This window comes from Bubalus kerabau, chromosome 18 (genome assembly GCF_029407905.1).
Source record: "Bubalus kerabau isolate K-KA32 ecotype Philippines breed swamp buffalo chromosome 18, PCC_UOA_SB_1v2, whole genome shotgun sequence".
NCBI lineage: Eukaryota > Metazoa > Chordata > Mammalia > Artiodactyla > Bovidae > Bubalus > Bubalus kerabau.
Window position 1 is genome coordinate 16,720,050 of NC_073641.1, and position 19,230 is coordinate 16,739,279.

At 39.5% G+C, this 19,230-nt stretch overlaps 1 protein-coding gene and 1 long non-coding RNA gene across 2 annotated transcripts in view; one reads left to right on the forward strand and one right to left on the reverse strand.

The window, feature by feature from the left end:
• The window catches only part of RGS7BP (regulator of G protein signaling 7 binding protein), a 107,090-nt gene that overhangs the window by 17,544 nt on the left and 70,316 nt on the right, over nucleotides 1-19,230 (reverse strand). The window contains exon 4 of the mRNA XM_055554637.1: nucleotides 269-416. Coding sequence (XP_055410612.1) covers nucleotides 269-416 — 148 coding nt within the window. The remainder of the gene's footprint in view (nucleotides 1-268; nucleotides 417-19,230) is intronic.
• LOC129632900 (uncharacterized) overlaps nucleotides 1-19,230 on the forward strand; it is an 81,090-nt gene that overhangs the window by 3,100 nt on the left and 58,760 nt on the right. The gene's annotated exons all lie outside the window — the stretch shown is intronic.

Genomic DNA, 19,230 nt, shown 5'->3' on the forward strand with positions numbered 1-19,230 from the left:
TTTCTTGCTTCCCAAGGAAGCACTCGGTCTGCATCTCCATGGAGATGCAAGGCTGATGGAGTGGGATAAGCAGAGGCTGGGAGCCCACGTCTCCTGGCAGTTCTGCTGCCATTCTGTAGATGGATTTGGACTCCTTACTGTCTCTCATCTTGGTTTACCGAGAGCTCTGTTTTCTGATTCTAAAAGAAAAATAATGTCAACCCTCTGTAGCCCCTAAGTATTAATTGGAGGAGGACTGGCAGTCTATTTAGGGTAACTTCCTACTTACCTCTCAGTGTTCTCAATGTCTGTGGAAACCTGCCAGGAATGTTGCTGAATATCTACAGGGGATGGCGAGGAGTCCTCGAGAGCAGGTGTTTCAGCACACTCCTCAATTTTGCAATCCAGGCTCTTGCTTCCCCCTCCAGGCTCCTTTCCTAAGGGAGTGGGTGTTGGTAAAAAGAAGGGCATAAGAAATCATAAATGCAAATTCTATACCCAAGGTATCATTGCAGACTTTGGCTATGCTTTGAGCCGAATGCTCCATTAACCCTAAAAGCTTTTATTAATATTTATTTTATTATTATTATTATTTATTTATTTTGGCTGTGCTGGGTCTTTGTTGCTACACATGGGTTTTCTCTAGTTGTGGCCGGCAGGGGCTACTCTTCGTTGCAGAGGGCAGGCTTCTCATTGTGGTGGCTTCAGTTTGTTGAGGATGGGCTCTAGGTTTGCCAGCTTCAGAAGCTGTGGTGCACAGGCTTAGCTGCTCCGTGGCATGTGGAATCTTCTTGGGGCAGGGATTAAACCTGTGTCCCTTGCATTGGCAGGAGGATTTTTAACAGCTGGATCACCAGGGAAGCCCCCCCAAAACTTTCTGAATACTAAAGTGATTTGTGTGTGTGTGAGTAGCGCATTTTCACAACATTCTGGGACAGGTATCTTGAGGTCAATTCAACCTGAAGTAAGGGCCCTGCTTTTGATGGAGTGTTGGTGAGTGAAATCAGATTAGCTCAGGAGAAGGGGAGTTAGCCTGCAAAGTCATGCTGCTCTTTGGTCCTCAGATGCAGGGCCAGAAGCAGGTGACACCCAGCAGGAGGAACGGGAGCCCCTGGTGCTCTCTCTGATTCTGACACCAGCTCTGTGGGCCTGAGGGTGCAGTCGAGATTACGGACCTGCCTTCCGTTTCATTGGCTCTCCAGCCTCCTCCAGTGTATCCTCTGTGAGGAGAGCGCCCAGTCTCGGGATCCAGCCGTACTCTGCTGAGACCCTCAGTGTCATCGGCTGAAGCGCCTTGCACTGAGTAGCTGGCATAGCAGTGCGTTGCCAGAGCTCTAAGACTTGTACTCACCGTGACTGATCTGAAGGGAATAAACCAAATGCTTTCTGGAAACAAATCTCCAAATTGGTTAAGCCATCAATTCCTATGAAATTACATGGGAGGTATAGCCTGTGGCCCAGGTGTCCTCTGTTAATGCCTTTTATTCTGCCTTGAACATCTGTGTATCTGCAAGGAGGTATCTTGCTATCATGAGAAGGGCCTGTGAGGCTCAAGAACAGGATTTGAAACCTGGCCTTTACAGTTGTTCAGTTATTCATTCATTCACTCACAAATGTTTCCCGAGTGTCGGCTAAGTATCAGATACTGGGCTTGATGCTAGAGATACAGAAGTGAGAGCAAGACATAGTCTTTGCTTCATGGAGCTTAAAGTGCTGGAGATAGACAAATTAAAAAATTACAAATAATTACAAAGCTGTTGTATAATATGATGTAATCTGGCAAAAAGTGGGTAGCTATATTGTTTCACTCTTTCAATGAGTTTTATTTGCATTATGTAACTATAGCTCTAGACTGGTTGTCAAGAAATCGTTACAGACTGTATCACTGAATGTTCATGAGATAGCAGCTCCACCTGGTTACCTCTTAGCTCAGTTTGCTTAATCATCATGTAATTGTTTTTGCATGTTAAAAAAAACCCAAAATATAAAAACACTTAAGAAAAGGCAGGCTGTTACGGTAAAATCTAATGGGGATCTTTTCCCTTGGGTTCCTGTTTGAAGGGGTCTACTATACTTTTACTTTTCACTTTCCTGCATTGGAGAAGGAAATGGCAACCCACTCCAGTGTTCTTGCCTGGAGAATCCCAGGGATGGGGGAGCCTGGTGGGCTGCCGTCTATGGGGTCGCACAGAGTCGGACATGACTGAAGCGACTTAGCAGCAGCAGCAAAAATTTTATCCCCATCATTTCTAACCCATGAGGTAGCAACACAAAGAGAAAGAGACAAGCAATTAACTGGTAATTGTGTACCATTCATCAGCCTATAGTAGAAATGGACCTGTGAATATTCAGCCAAAGCACAAACACAAGTTTACTGGTGAAATTTTTGTTCCTTTTGTGTATACTTTATGCACACTGATCCTGGGTGATTTAATTGCTTTTTCCAGTTTTATGGTATTTCTGTTGGTAGAGATTAATTAAGTACATAATTTAGCATACTACCATTTCCCAGTTGGAAGGCACTGACTTCTTAGCATTTGCACTCATCTCCTGGTAGAGTGCACAAGTGCAGTCCATGCGGCACCTACTTCTGAGCATTCAGCCTTGGGATGTGAATCTGAGCAATGGTGGCTAATACTTGAGTGAGAGACAAAACAGGGTGTGTCCCCCCCAAAACAGCCCAAAGCTCTAAAGGAGAGGCCCATCTGAAAGCAAGCATGGCTCCTGTTCTGCTCCTTTGGTGCTGAAATCTGTGGAGAATGGAGTATGGTTTGGGCAGCAAATTGGAGACCCAGAAGATTCACACAGATTCTCTGTTTTATGGGCTCTGCTTGGCGTGGGACCACTGTAGGCCTTGTCCTGTGGTCAGGACTAGAGAGCCCAAAGCTTTCCTTCGTGGGAACAGGGGAGAACTCAAGGTAGCGTGATGGTAGGACTTAAAGTCCTTCCTCTGCCTCCTTCATACATTCACCTCTTACACACGAAGGCTTATATGGACTCCAGTCCACAGTGACTTTGTTTACTCTTACTGCCTGTGCTAATTCTACTTACATAAGGCAAATACATTCTATAACTTTTTCAAAGTAACATAACTACTCATGTATTCCTGAAACAGGCCTATGAGCTTGCAATGCCAAGTACACCCTCCTTTCCCTCAGTTTTCAGAGCTTAGGTCTAATTTTGCTAATGCAGATGAACAAGAATGGAAAACCTGGATGCTGGACCTGCAGTTTGGTGCTTTCTGTCAGCTCACAAAATCTCTGCAGAAGTTTGATCATGCTATATCTTCTCTAGCTGGCACATCATAAAAGACAGGAGACTGGAGTGGTTTTCAATTTCAGAACATGTATTCAGATCAAAACTGCCCTCATTTACTGAGAGCACTGACTGGACATTGGGCATCCTTCCCACTGCAGTCCCTATGTATTGCCTTCAGAGAACTTACCACTGTTAGAAAGTATGTTATGTATTTGCTAACTAGTTTATTATTTGCTTGCCCCAATCCTACTCTAATCACTCATCTCCAGACTGGATATGTAAAGTCCGTAAGGCCAGGAATTTATCTGTTTTCTTCAGTTCTGTAAGTCCAGTACCAAGGATGAAGTCTTACACATTGGACAATTTCAATAGATGTATGGCATTAAAAAAGGCAATTATATATGTTATACAACTTTCTTCACCATGTCATCATGGTTAGAGACACTTTCATGTTAGTGCATTCTGATTTATTTCATGCTTTTTAATGGATGCATAGTATTCCCCAACAAGGAATTGACATCGTAATTCTTCCCTTTCTTTACCAAATGCCAGTGTTTGTACAGGACAGATCCTTTAATATAGAAAACTGGGACAAAGTACACGTATTCACATTTTGTACTTTAATACATATTGCCAAACTGGCTTCTGAAAAGGCTATGCTAATTTTTTTTTGGTGGGGGTGTTGGGTCTTTGCTGTGGTGCGCAGGTTTTCTTGTTGTGGAGGATGGGCTTTGCTGTCCCACAACATGTGGGATCTTAGTTCCCCAACCAAGGTTTGAACCTGCATTCCCTAAATTGGAAGGCAGAGTCTTTACCATGGACTACCAAGGAAGTTGCAGCCTATGCTCATTTACATTTTGCTTCCACCAACTCTGAATGAGAGAATCCATTTCCATACACTTTTGCCAGAACTTTTAATTATCAATATTTAATTTTTGCTTATTTGATGGGGGAAAATAGAATTTTTCATTGAAGTTCTTTTCCCCTCTCTTTTATTACTACTGAGATTAAATTTGGATCATTGAAAAAGCAAGAGAGTTCCAGAAAAATATCTACTTCTGCTTTACTGACTATGCCAAAGCCTTTGCCTATGTGGACCACAACAAACTGTGGAAAATTCTTAAAGAGATGGGACTACCAGACCACCTGACTTGTCTCTTGAGAAATCTGTATGCAGGTCAAGAAGCAGCAGTTAGAAATAGACATGGAACAACAGACTGGTTCCAAATACGGAAAGGAGTATGTCAAGGCTTTATGTTGTCACCCTGCTTATTTAACTTAAATGCAGAGTACATCATGAGAAACGCTGGGCTGGATGAAGCACAAGCTGGAATCAGGATTTCCAGGAGAAATATCAGTAACCTCAGATATGCATATGACACCACCCTTATGGCAGAAAGTGAAGAGGAACTAAAAAGCCTCTTGATGAAAGTGAAAGAAGAGAGTAAAAAAGTTGGCTTAAAGCTCAACATTCAGAAAACGAAGATCATGGCATCTGGTCCCATCACTTCATGGCAAATAGATGGGGAAACAGGGAAAACAGTGGCTGACTTTCTTTTCTTGGGCTGCAAAATCACTGCAGATGGTGACTGCAGCCATGAAATTAAAAGATGCTTACTCCTTGGGAGAAAAGTTATGACCAACCTAGACAGTATATTAAAAAGTAATGTGACTTTGCCAACAAAGGTCCGCCTAGTCAGAGCTATGGTTTTTCCAGTGGTCATGTATGAATGTGACAGTTGGACTATAAAGAAAGCTGAGTGCCGAAGAATTGATGCTTTTGAACTGTGGTGTTGGAGAAGACTCTTGAGGGTTCCTTGGACAGCAAGGAGATCCAACCAGTCCATCCTAAAGGAAATCAGTCCTGAATATTCATTGGAAGGGCTGGTATTGATGCTGAAATGCCAATACTTTGGCCACCTGATGCAAAGAACTGACTCATTTGAAAAGACCCTGATGTTGGGAAAGATTGAAGGCAGGAGGAGAAGGCAATGACAGAGGATGAGATGGTTGGATGGCATCACCGACTCAATGGACATGATTTTGAGTAAACTCTGGGAGTTGGTGATGGACAGGGAGGCCTGACGTGCTGCAGTCCATGGGGTTGCAACTCAGTTGCAACACAACTGAGCAACTGAACTGAACTGAGATTAAATTTAATATTTTTTTGTAAATTAATTGGCTACCTGTATTCATTCCTTCTTTACATTTTCTGTTCATATCGCTTGGCTGTCTTGCTGATTTGAAAGAGTTCTATCTCCATGATAGATAATGATAATTTCCACTGCAAGTGAAACTATAAATTACTAGTATCTGAAACTTGGAACTTTAGCAAAAGATGACTCATTGATTACTTTTTCAGTACTGTCTAGGTTTCATGGTTTATTAAAAGATTTTGCTTTCCTTGAGTCTGGTAATTTATTTGTCCTTGAAAATCATTCACTAATTACATTTTTAATAGTATAGTTTTCTATTGTAACTGTTTCTAATCTCTAATGCTGCATATTGATGGCTGACAATTTCTTTGAATACCACTGCTTCTTGGATTTTGTATCTTCCTCTTTCCTGGATTCATTTTAATTTTTCTGGAATATATGTTTGACTATTTCAGAGGAGATCTTTGAACACAAAATTTCTTAGTCTTCATATTACTGAAAATACTTTTTGCTTCTCTCTCTGTACTTGCACTTAAATTCTAATTAGCTGGATATAAAAATCTATGTTCTAAGTTTCTTTCAGAACTTGGCTGATATTGTTCTCTTTCTTCTATATATATCCAAGGATGCTATGTATGTACACTGTTTATGGCCTTCTGAAAGATTTTTATCTTTAAACAATTGAGTTATGAAATGGTTTCTAAATATGTCTAGATATGAGTACTTCATACATTACTCCTATTTTGGCATTTGACTTGCATTTGCAGTCTATTTTCTCCAGTTATTTTATAATGAAAATTTTCAAACCTATAGCAAACTTCCAGAATAATTCAATGAACATCCAAATATTCTAGTTTCACCAATTGATAATATTTAGACCTATTTTTCTTTTTTTAACTTATTTTTTAATTGGAGGAAAATTGCTTTACAGTGTTGTTGGTTTAGCCATATTTTTCTTTTGTCTCTCTCCCTCTGTCTGTGTGTGTGTATATATATATATGTGCACATATATAGATTTCACATATAAGATTATGTATATAATTTATGTATATGTACATTGTTTATAATTTTTGACGGGCCATGTAAAAGTTACAGACATTAATGATATTTCATCCCAAATACTTCAACATATATCTCCTAAAGAACATTTTCCTATAGAATCTTAAAACCATTATCACATGAAAAACTTTATTTAACTTTAAGTAAATCCATGATTCAATTCAATTTGATGCAATACTATTACTTAATAGATGGGCTTCCCTGGTGGCTCAGACGGTAAAGAATCTGCTTGCAATGCAGGAGATCCCAGTTGGATCTCTGGGTCGGGAAGATCCCCTGGAGAAGGAAATGGCAACCCATTCTACCATTCTTGCCTGGAAAATTCCATGGAGAGAGGAGCCTGGCAGGCTACAGCCCATGGGGTCGCAAAGAGTCAGATACAATGAGCAACTAACACTTTCACTTTATTATTTAAAATATATATCTAAATTTTCCAGTTTTCCAAATATTCCACAATATCCAGTTTTTCCAGTAATGTTATTTATAGCTTTCTTTTTACATTGAAGGATTCAATTAAGGATTATGCACCACATTTATCTGTCATGTTTCTTTATTCTCTTTTAATCTAGAACAGACTCCTGGTCTTTTTTCATCCTTCATGATGTTGATATTTTTGAACAGAGGGTCCAGGCCAGTTGTTTTAAAGAATGTCTTTAAATATAGAATTGCCTAGATTCAGAGTAAACATTTTTAACGAGAATATTATAGAAGCAATACTGTGTCCTTTTTAGTGCATTGCATTAGAAAGCACACAAGTGTTCGTTCCATTATTAATGAGGTTAGTTAAGTACTGATAGCGTGGTTAAGGTGATTTCTTTCAGCATTTATAGGTGGGGGAATCCTTTCCCCTTTGTAATTATTAAGTAATATGTGGAGTGATTTATTGAGATGTTATAGCCTTCTCAATTTAAATATTTCTTCCATTAGGTTTGGGGAAAGCTTTTCTATTTGTTGATTATCTATTTATTTTTTCTCAGTTCTATCAGAATTCCTATTTCATGTTAGAGTCTCTGGATCGTACTTATCCCCTATATTCTAAATTCACTGTGGGGACTGAATTCTGGGAGAGCAACTTGACTTGACCTTTCAGGTCACTGTTTTATGGGTTTCTGTTTGTTTTGGCTGCACTGCAAAGCATGTGGGATTTCGTTTCCTGACCAGGGACCAAACCAATACTCCCTGCATTGGAAGCCCAAAGTCTTAACCACGAGTCCCTATTTTAAGCTCTCAGTATTTCCATTATAATGATTGTTAAGAACTGTGAAGGGTCTGAATTTCCTCTATGTGTGTTAACCTGCCACAATCTCATGGGTACTGGAAAGAGACACAAGACTCCTAGGTTAGAGACAAAGACAACTTTGTACACAAAACAGTAATAGAGTAGCAGCATTTGTGTTAATTTCTTGAGACACCAGAAGGGTGTCTCATACCTCCACACACACAGGAGATAAGAGCCCTGAAATTAAGGATCCAAAGTCTTCTATGAGAAGACTTGATAGAAGAGACAAGCCTTTGGTAAGAAGGCATGTCTGCCCTTTGCTTCAGAGGGAAATATTTTCATTATACTGAATTGTAAGCATGCCTTGCTCTGGAGGGAGACACAGTCTCTCTTTTTCAAGACATTTACTAAATAAACATCCTTGAAAAGATAGTGTAAAACAAAGGCAGTCAGTATCTCACTTTGCAAGATATGCAGACATGCAAGAGATTGAAAAACTGTCTCCCAACACTAATTAAACCATCTACTGAAATTTTATTTGATAGATAACACTTTCATTTCCAGCAAAACTGATAGATTCCTTACTGCTGTGATGACTGTTTCTGAGGTGTGACAGACCTAAAACAAATCTCTCTGAGACTATTTATTACATTTATATTTTAAATTCTTCATCTGTTTCTACTTAAAATCTTTTCACCGAGCATTAGCTGTTTGCATATTGCCATTTGGTACATCCCTTTCAGGGTGTGGGTTTTTCTGTTTGCCTGTCATTTTGATGAGCGTCCTTCTTCTGGTGACTGGAAAAGGAGCAGGTGTTTGGCTGGACAAGGCGTGTCTACAGCTTGTCTTCTGGGTGCTTCTCATCTCCATTGACAAGCTGACCTGGGTACACATCTTATTTCTTGGGTCCCCTGTTTGCTTGGAGTTTCTTGTTTACAAGTTCTACTCCAAAGAGATAGGTGGAACAATTTAGCCTGAGAAACAACGCTGCGGTTTTGTGCTCCCCTTCCTGTTCCGCAGCTGCCCTCATGGAGGATCCCAGTTATTTCACCCTCTGTTCTGCTTTGCCGCCCAGACCTGACACTCACAGCAGGTGTCCTGAGTAACTGAGGCAAGCAATGCCTATCTCAGTTACTCAGTGTGGGGTAGTCCAGCTCTTCCTGAATGCAATTTCAAACATTTATTTCCCTGACAGCATTTCCAGAAATCCTTCCTGTGATCTGCATTTGTTGACTCTTAGGTTGAAGTATCTCTGGAATTGATTTTATTTTTGTAGTATTTTTCTCCTGCATGAATTTCTTTTGTTTCTCCTTGAGTTTCTTATCGGCTCTGGCTTCCTTTCCTCATTTATATCCACTAATCTAATCTCCATTGCTTTTGAGCTTTGAGAAATTCCTCAATTTCTGGTTTCTTGAAATCATCCTTCCTTGTTTTTCAGGGCCATAGGAGACTGTTTTGTGTTTGCCGACCTCTATTTTTTTTTCCTCTTCCTCCTTTTTTTTTTTTTCCCTGTGTGACAGAGTTTTGGCAAATGAGTTCTGAGTAAGAATGATGTATGCTTCTTCCAGATGAGCTTCTAAGAATCCTCCCGTAGAAACCCTTATGTTTTCTTTTCTCCCCTGACCATTGGATGGATGTGGGGAATGGAAAGAACAAAAGGGCCCAGCCCACCCCAGCTCTGGGGTTGGACTCTGACATGGGTAAATAGTGAACTCTCTTGTTCTAATCCGTTGAGATTTGGTGTTGTTTCATATAGTTGGTACCCTACCCTGACAAATTCAAGAACTAATATGGATTTATTCTGTTCATTGTATCTTTTGCTGGTACTAATTCAGTCCAACATCTCTGGACAAGCTTCTTTTTCTCCAGGTACACTCCCTCTCTTTCAACAACAGAATGAAAGCACATTCCTTTTGCTTATTCAATAATTATTAAATGAAAGTAATGGTGAACACACTCAAGATGATCAATTCTAGAGAGGACAACAGACAACAGATCAGATGTCTACCCCTCAATTTAACATGTGCCTGGGGAACACACTGGGTGGGCAGAGGTCCAGCCATGGAGAGCCAGGGAAAGCTCTCTGCAGGGAAGTCCCATCTAAGTTCAAACTCAAAGAAAGCGTAGGGGTAGACTATGTGAAAGGGTGGTTGTGGGATAGGGTAGGGTGGACAATATGTTACAGGCAGAGGGAGCAACTGGAAAGAACTTCCGAATTCAGGTTCCTCAAAGTAGTTCAAGATTCCTTGAGTGTGGCCAGCAGGGTTTGGGGGGCAGGTGGGGTGGGGTGGCTGGTTAGAGATGAGGTTGGAGAGGCAAGATGTTCTTTTGAGTCCCATCAGAAAGTCAGCAGGGGAGTGCCCCACACACCTGGACAGTGGCAGATCTGAGTTCTGCATCCCCAGCTTCCCCTCTTTGACCAGGGATCCTTGGAAGGAGCACCTCAGATGGTGTCTGTGCTGCTCACGGGAAAAGGGTCAGGCTGCTTCCAGATGGTAACTTCAAGTCAAAGTTTTACTTTGCCCAAGAGTGACTATGCATTTAAAATCATTTTTTTTTAATTATGAAATGAAAAACTCTGTCCCCTGAAAAATCAATTTCAGGCCTCAGTGAACAAGTATTTTCTCAGGGAGTAGATGGAGGGAGGGGAGAAGGAGAGCCTTTAGAGCACCTTAAAATCACTGTAAGCTGGCTTCACCCTGTCGAGAACCAAGACATCAAAAAGTTGGCCACTTTCCTCAGGGCTGTGCAAAGCTTTTGGCCTTCAGCTCCTTTGGGATTTCCATGTATTTTTAGCCTGTTTATGGATACTATAACAGGCATGTTTGAGAAAAAGTTAAAGGAAACCACCCATGAAGCACATACCAGTTGGTTATTCTTATATTCGTGAGAAATGGTCAGTTGTTGAGGAGGAATAAAAACACGTCTGACTGTGGGGCAGCCTCAAAAGTCCCACAGAGCTCCTTCTACCTCAAAGTTCTAGGACTGCACTAGCCCCAGAAGACTGGGCTGGGGTCTTTTATGTAGAGTGGTGGCCCCTTTATCACCCTCCACTCTGGAGACCTCTTTCCTACTCCTGATCTCACTTCTCCCATTCTCTTTCTTCTCTTACTATTTCCTCTCTTCCCTCCCCTCCCCTCCTTCTTGCTGCCACTCCGTCTTCAGCCTAGAGTGACGGTAGAAAGCACTGCCATAGCGTCCCCTTGGAGGCCCTGAGTTTGGCTTCTGATGTCCACCGTAGTCAACTTTATTCATTTGTGTGAATTTCCCTAGGAATCAAAACAAAACAAACTAATTTTCTCTGAGCAAATATTATATCACCGCACTATCATTTCCTGATGGCAGGGGCAAATTCCTCATGTCCTCTGTGCTCCAGACACATTATCTGCTATGATACTGTATCTAGGGAAGGCTCCTGGGATGGTTTTTGTACTGACTGTGAGCAACTAAATGAACACAGCTTACAGGAGATGTGTGGAAGCTTATCCGCTTGTTCTCATGCATTTTCATAAATGGTAGAAGCTTTGTAACTCCATGCACTGTGAAAAGGAGTGGGGAAGTGTAGGCTGTTAAGTAATTCGCTTTTATCCTTGCATTTCCAAAAAGCATATAATTTAAATAAAAATAAGTTATATTAATTCAGTTAGTTGTTTACCTGTATTAAGAAATAGTTTCAAAGGCTCTTCTACATTGTGGTGAGATATTCATAGTGCCATAAAACATACAGTGGAAAAATAATACTTATACCATAAACAGAGCTCTTTTCTTGCCCATACACTGGGAAATGAACATTTTCCAATTTAGAGAAGAGACAGAGCTAGCTCCCGCTTCCCAGCCCCTCCCACTTCCCTATGTCCTCTGTACTCCTTATGACACTAGAGTAGTAGTGCCCCCAGAGTCATAGTCATCTTGGTGGTTCTCCTAGCTGCATGGAGGAAGCAGAATAACAGGACACTGGAGACAACAGAAACACGTTTGAGGGAGGTCCCTGTGAGGCTTTCATTGCTCCATTTCCAGCCCCTAAGGTAGAGCAGAATAATGTACAGGAGGTATCAACTGTGTAGTTAATTAACTTCAACTTTCCCAGAATGAGTATCATAGCTAAAATCATGCTCCCTTTGTATCACATGAAAGCTTCATTTGATTTTTCTAAATATAAGCATTTCCTAGGCAGAATTAAACTTCTTTACCCAAATCAAAATATTTTGTAAATCATTAAGTGATTGACGGAGTTCACATGCCCTCCCATCTTAGAAGTAACTCTGTGAACTTCTTTTGGTAATAAAATGCACAATGAATTTTAGCAGTTCATTAAACATGGTGTCTTGAAATATGCACACCAATCATTAAGTCAGATCTGAGAACAAATTCAGCTCATAGTGCTATGCTATGCTATGCTATGCTAAGTCACTTCAGTTGTGTCCGACTCTGTGTGACCTCATAGACGGCAGCCCACCAGGCTCCCCCGTCCCTGGGATTCTCCAGGCAAGAACACTGGAGTGGGTTGCCATTGCCTTCTCCAATGCATGAAAGTGAAAAGTGAAAGTGAAGTCGCTCAGTCGTGTCTGACTCTTAGCGACCCCATGGACTGCAGCCTACTAGGCTCCTCCGTCCATGGGATTTTCCAGGCAAGAGTACTGGAGTGGGGTGCCATTGCCTTCTCCAGCTGATAGTGCTAGTCTAGTATTTTTTGTTTCTCCATTTGATATGTTCTCTTGCCTTTCTCCAAGGTAGCTTAGTGGGTAATGATTTGGTGTGGTAGAATAATCACAAGCTTTGTGGAGGGGATGAATGTGTTAGGTGACCCTGGACGAGTTACCTCTTTGTGCCTCAGCTTCTCCATCTGTAAAATGGGAAAAACAATATTTGAGTATGAAATAAGATGGCATGGATAAAGCACCTGGCAAGTAGAATGTACACAACAAATGGAAGCTGTGATCATTGTTATTTTCCTAGTCCTCAGCTGACATCTACTTTGAGTAAAGGTGATGAATATGGTGTCCTGCTCCCTGTTTGGTATTTAAGACAAGGAGACAGAATAATAGATGGTGTTAGACTGCCCTTAGATTCCAGAAGTTGTTTATATTTATGTTCTTCAAATAGTACAAACTTGTTCTGGTCTTGGGTCCTTTGCATTAGATACAAATGTTTATGAAGTTGTGTCCTTCTTGTCATTAAATCTCAGATTAAGTTCTGTCTCCTCAGAGTTTTGATCACCCCTTCTAAAATGGTCACCCAGTCATGGTTACTTTCTATTACATTACCTATTCTATTTTAATTATTGACATTGTAATTATTAGTGTTTGGGATTTTTAGAACTTTCTTCCCCTTCTATTTCTCTGCATGAGACTATATACTCAACAAGAACACAGATCTACCTCTGTAGTCCTGATAATTTCAGTCTCCCAGTACCTTGCATATGATAGGTGCTCAATAAATATTTGTTCAAAGGACAAATGCATGTGTCCACCCATAATTTGAATCATAATCTATTTTAAGATTTATCCTGCTTTATTTCTTCTAACCTTATGTTCTATTTCAGTATCAATTGCCTCATTACATTGGAAAGTAAGGCTTGCAGCTCTATTCTATTTCTGTCTTTATGTTGCCTGTTTCTTTTATTGGTGTGGGTCATTTTCTTTACATTCCTTAATAGGAGATGGAATACCCAGGAGTCTTTATTGCTCATATGCTATTCTTTGTCTTGAGCTTATCCTGTTTTTGCTGGATGGATGGCTGTTCATTAATTTCTTATTAGAGCAGCTTGATCTCTCAACTCCCACTAGATTTTGAATTAAGAATTTTTAACTTTCAGCATTTCTCTCTTCCTTTTTGTGATTACATTTCCTCTGAATTTTTTCTATCTGTGTGTATCCTAGTGGCACAATACAGGGGAAGAATCCATCTTATCTTAGATCTTAAGAGGAGGAAGGGAGGGTGGTATACCTCAAACGACCTGGGGAAAATTTGACTGTAAGCGATGGCAGAGGGTTGGAGCAGAGTCAGAGAAAGTGCTTGACAGAGTGAGGAGAAATGAGCATAAAAAACGGAAAGAGCAAGTTCACATGTAAAGGGAGCTTGCACTGGAGTGTTCTCTCATCTCTGCTTCTTCCAGAATGGGAATGTTGTAAAAACTGACTAACTGGGAGTAGAATGGGAGAGAGGAAAGCTGTGGGCAAAACAGCAGAATTGTTGAACTCTCTTAGAAACCTGGCTTCGCTTTCTGCCACTGGAGTGAATGAATCCTGAGGTCTCATTTTATCTGGTGTCAGGAAACAGGCATTAATGGTCAATGTGATACATGGATTCAGTTGTGGGAAAAGATTTCCTACCTAATTAACTGTGAAGAAGTGAGAGCAATTATTTTTTGCTATAAACATAGAAATTAGACTTTGTCAAATGATAGTGCAATCTACAACTTAAAACTGTTAGAATATTAGGCCTAAAATTATTCCTATCTGTCATATTCTCATAACAGTTTTTCAGAACCACACGTATATAGCATAATCTAATAGCCTTTATTAAATGTGTGTTTTTACCTCATATTTCTGTAATTTACTTTAATTTTGTTGGCCATGAAATAGGACAATCATCTTAGTACTATTTGTCTTCATTTTTGGCAACAGCCTGATCTTGTAAGTATAAAAGATTCCCAAGTAGATTGTACCAATCAGACTTATGAGACAGCAAAAATTTAGAAACATGGGGTATGCAGAAAGCATGAAGAGCCACTGAATATATTGTTAATGAAGGATACTTATAATTTGCTTAATTGAGAGAGAAGGACAATCTTCATTATTAAATTCAAGCTCCCTGCAGAAGCTTTAAAATGATTTGAGGCTTGGTTTTTCCCAGAAACAAACTGTACTCCTCGCCCCTGCAGTAACCTTGTGTGCCCTTTTCCTCCAAAGAGTAAACACATGACCACTCAATACAATAGTAAAACTAAATGTGATATACAATCCTTTCTGGACTTCTGGCAGCAGTCAGAGAGGTAATTAGAAATAAAAATAAACTTAAAGTACAGATAACTGCAAAATAATTTGGCTTCAGAATCTAATCACAACAAAAAATTGACCAGACTCTCTCATATAGAGCCAAAATAATGACTCAATTGCAATTCTCTTTTTTCCCGCCTTGATGAAATAGAATAAATAAGACAAGTGGCCAACCTGTAATAAGAAATTAGCAGGAAGAAGAAATTAGCTAACCTAATAGTTACCAAAATACAAATTTTTACTATAGCATTAAAACAAACATACCAGAAAGAGATTCTAAGCATAAAGAGATTGAATGTTATAGACTAGAATGGCAATCACCATTCCCCTAAGATTCTGAGGACTACACTCATCCCTCAGTATCTGTATGGGTGGGGAGGTGGGGTGGTTGGTTTCAGGACATACCCTGGACACCAAAATCCATGGATGCTCAAGTCCCATAGTCAGTCATCTGTATCCGTGGTTCCACATCCATGGATCCAAACAGCCACAGATTGTAAGCATAGTGCTTGGTCTGCCATTGTTTGAATCCAGAAGGGTCAAATGTATTTTATTTCAGGAAGGGACTTTGTGAGATCGCCTAGACCCTTCCTAGCCCAAGGCCACACTAGAGCTATCACTATTTGGATAAAGAGTGTATTTTCTGGCATCTTAAATCTTGGTGGACAAATTTCTTTCTAGTGTTGAAAAAGAAGAAAGCATACAGCATGTATGTACTTAGATGAGTAAGAATAGCCGGGTAAGAGTTTGGAAGTTTCCATTTTTATACATACAATGGGGTTATTTCCTTTTGTTTTAAAGGGTAGCTAAATAGTTATCCATCTTCACTGTGTTTCAGAATCACCTGGAGTGCCCCCAGATTCTGATTCAGTGGGTCCTGGGCAGGATCCATGCATCTCCATGTTTATCCTGGATAATTTTGTAGCACATTTTCTAAGGATTTACATTCTAAGTAGTACTTTAGGAGAATAAAATAGAAATCCAAATGGAGACTTAATCCTACAAAGAGGAGAAATCAAAGATGCTCTTTTAAGAGTTTTACTTAGATGGTAAGATGTTAGAGCAGGGAGCAGGGGCTTATATTTTTAAAGGAAGAAGCAGAGAAGAGCACCAATCAGAGACTGACAGTGAAGACAGGAGGCAGTGCAGGTCAGATGAAATGATCAGTTAAGAATCTATGTGTTTTTTATTATCATGGAAGAAATAAAAAAGGAAATCAAAATATGCATAGAAGCAATGAAAATATGACAACCCAAAACCTATGGGATTCAGTAAAAGCAGTGCTAAGAGGAGGGTTCGTAACCTTACCTCAAGAAACAAGAGAAAAATCAAATAACCTAACTTTACACATAAAGAATCTAGAAAAAGAAAAAATGAAGAACCCCAAAGTTAGTAGAATGAAAGAAACAATAAAAATCAGAGCAGAAATAAGTGAAAAATAAACAAAAAGACCAAAACAAAAATAAACAAAACTAAAATCTGGTTCTTTGAGAAGATAAATAAAATAGACAAACCATTAGCTAGACTCATCAAGAAAAAAAGGGAGAAGAATCAAATCAACAAAATTAGGAATGAAAATGGAGAAATCACAACAGACAAATAGAAATACAAAGGATCATAAGAGACTACTATCAGCAAATATATGCCAATAAAATGGACAACTTGGAAGAAATGGATGAATTCTTAGAAAAATATAACCTTCCAAATCTGAACCAGGAAGAAATAGAAAATCTTAATAGACCCATCACAAGAATGGAAATTGAAATTTTAATAAAAAATCTTCCAACAAACAAAAGCCCAGGACCAGATGGCTTCATAGGTGAATTCTACCAAAAATTTAGAGAAGAGCTAAAACCTATCCTACTCAAACTCTTCCAGAAAATTGTAGAGGAAGGTAAACTCCCAAATTCATTCTATGAGGCCACCATCACCCTAATACCAAAACCAGACAAAGATGCCACAAATAAAGAAAACTATAGGCCAATATCACTGATGAACATGGATGTAAAAATCCTTTAAAAAATTCTAGCAAACAGAATCCAACAACATATTAAAAAGATCATACATCATGGTCAAATGGGCTTTGTCCCAGGGATGCAAGAAAACTTTTTAATATCTGCAAATCAATCAATGTAATACACCACAATAACAAATTGGAAGATAAAAGCCATATGATTATCTCAATAGATGCATAAAAAGCCTTTGACAAAATTCAACACCCATTTATGATAAAAACTCTCCAGAAAGCAGGCATAGAAGGAACATACCTCAACATGATAAAAGCCATATGTGATAAACCCATAGCAAACATTATCCTCAATGGGAAAAAATTGAAAGCATATCCCCTACATATCAGGAACAAGACAAGGGTGTCCACTCTCACCACTACTATTCAACATACTTTTGGAAGTTTTAGCCACAGCAATCACAGAAGAAAAAGAAAGAAAAGGAATCCAGATTGGAAAAGAAGAAGTAAGATTCTCACTGTTTGCAGATGACATGATTCGCTACATAGAAAACCCTAAAGACACCACCAGAAAATTACTAGAGCTAATCAATGAATATAGTAAAGTGTTAGGATATAAAATTAACACACAGAAATCCCTTGCATTCCTATACATTAACAATGAGAAAACAGAGAAATTAAGGAAACAATCCCATTCAAAGAAAAGAATAAAATATACAATGGAGAAAAGACAATCTCTTTAACAAGCAGTGCTGGGAAAAGTGGTCAACCACCTGTAAAGAATGAAACTAGGACGCTGTCTAATACCATACAGAAAAATAAACTCAAAATGGATTAAAGATCTAAATAAGACCAGAAACTATAAAACTCCTAGAGGAAAACATAGGCAGAGCACTCTCCGACATAAATCACAGTGAGATCCTCTATGACCCACCTCTCAGTAATGGAAATAAAAGCAAAAATAAGCAAATGGGACCTAATTAAACTTAAAAGCTTTTGTACAACAAAGGAAACTATAAGCAAGGTGAAAAGACAGCCTTCAGAATGGGAGAAAATAATAGCAAACGAAGAAACTGACAAAGAATTAATCTAAAAAATATACAAGCAGCTCATGCAGCTCAATACCAGAAAAACAAACGACCCAATCAAAAAATGGGCCAAAGAACTAAACTGACATTTCTCCAAAGACATACAGATGGCTAACAAGCACATGAAAAGATGCTCAACATCATTCATTATCAGAGAAATGCAAATCAAAACCACAATGAGGTACCATTTCACAATGGTCAGAATGGCTGCTATCAAAAAGTCTATAAACAATACATGCTGGAGAGGGTGTGGAGAAAAGGGAACCCTCTTACACTTGGTGGGAATGCAATCTAGTACAGCCACTATGGAGAACAGTGTGTGTGAATGTGTTAGTTGCTCAGTTGTGTCTGACTCTTTGTGACCCCATGGACTGTAGCCCACCAGACACCTCTGTCTATGGGATTCTCCAGGCAAGAATACTGGAGTAGGTTGCCATTTCCTTCTCCGAGAACAGTGTGGAGATTCCTTAAAAAACTGGAAATAGAATGACCATACGACCCAGCAATCCCACTGCTGGGCATACACACCGAGGAAACCAGAGTTGATAGAGACATGTGGACCCCAGTGTTCATCACAGCACTGTTTACAATAGTTAGGACATGGAAGCAACCTAGATGTCCAGAGGCAGACAAATGGATAAGAAAATTGTGGTACATATACACAATGGAATATTACTCAGCTATTAAAAAGAACATATTTGAATCAGTTCTAATGAGGTGGATGAAACTGGAGCCTATTGTACAGAGTGAAGTAAGTCAGAAATAAAAACACCAATACAGTATATTAACACATATATATGGAATTTAGAAAGATGGTAACGACCCTATGTGCAAGACAGCAAAAGAGACACAGATATAAAGAACAGACTTTTGGACTCTGGGAGAAGGCAAGGGTGGGATGATTTTAGAGACTAGCATTGAAACTTGTATATTACCATATATGAAATAGATGACCAGTCCAAGTTCTATGTATGAAGCAGGACACTCAAAGCCAGTACACTGGAACAACCCAGAGGGATGGGATGGGAAGGGAAGGGAGCTAATCTGTTGTGGGAGAAATTCTCTCTATGTATATGTGATGACTGAAACTGTTGGAATCAGTTTCTAAATGTGGGGGAAAGCAGCTTGAGGGTTAACACCAACAACCAGGAGAAGGCAGAGCATCGCTCAGAATGGAATTCAGAAGTCTGATCAAACCATGCTGAAGCCACTTCCATCTCTGCAGGTTTCAGTCCTTTAGGCCAATATAGTCTCTTCATAAGTTTAAACCAGAGGATGAGATTTTCAGTCACTAATATGCCTCCCTATTGTTTATTGAGTTCCCCCTATTTTTAAATCTTTGGGGCACAATTTGTGATTTGTTATCTTGCAATCAAATACATTTAGGGGCATAGCAGCAATTTTGGATAGCATTTACTACCCTAGTTAGATCATTATATAGTTTTGCTGCCCACACTGATTCTAGCAAAAATCATGTTCACGAGTGGTAAAATAATAAATCTGAGAA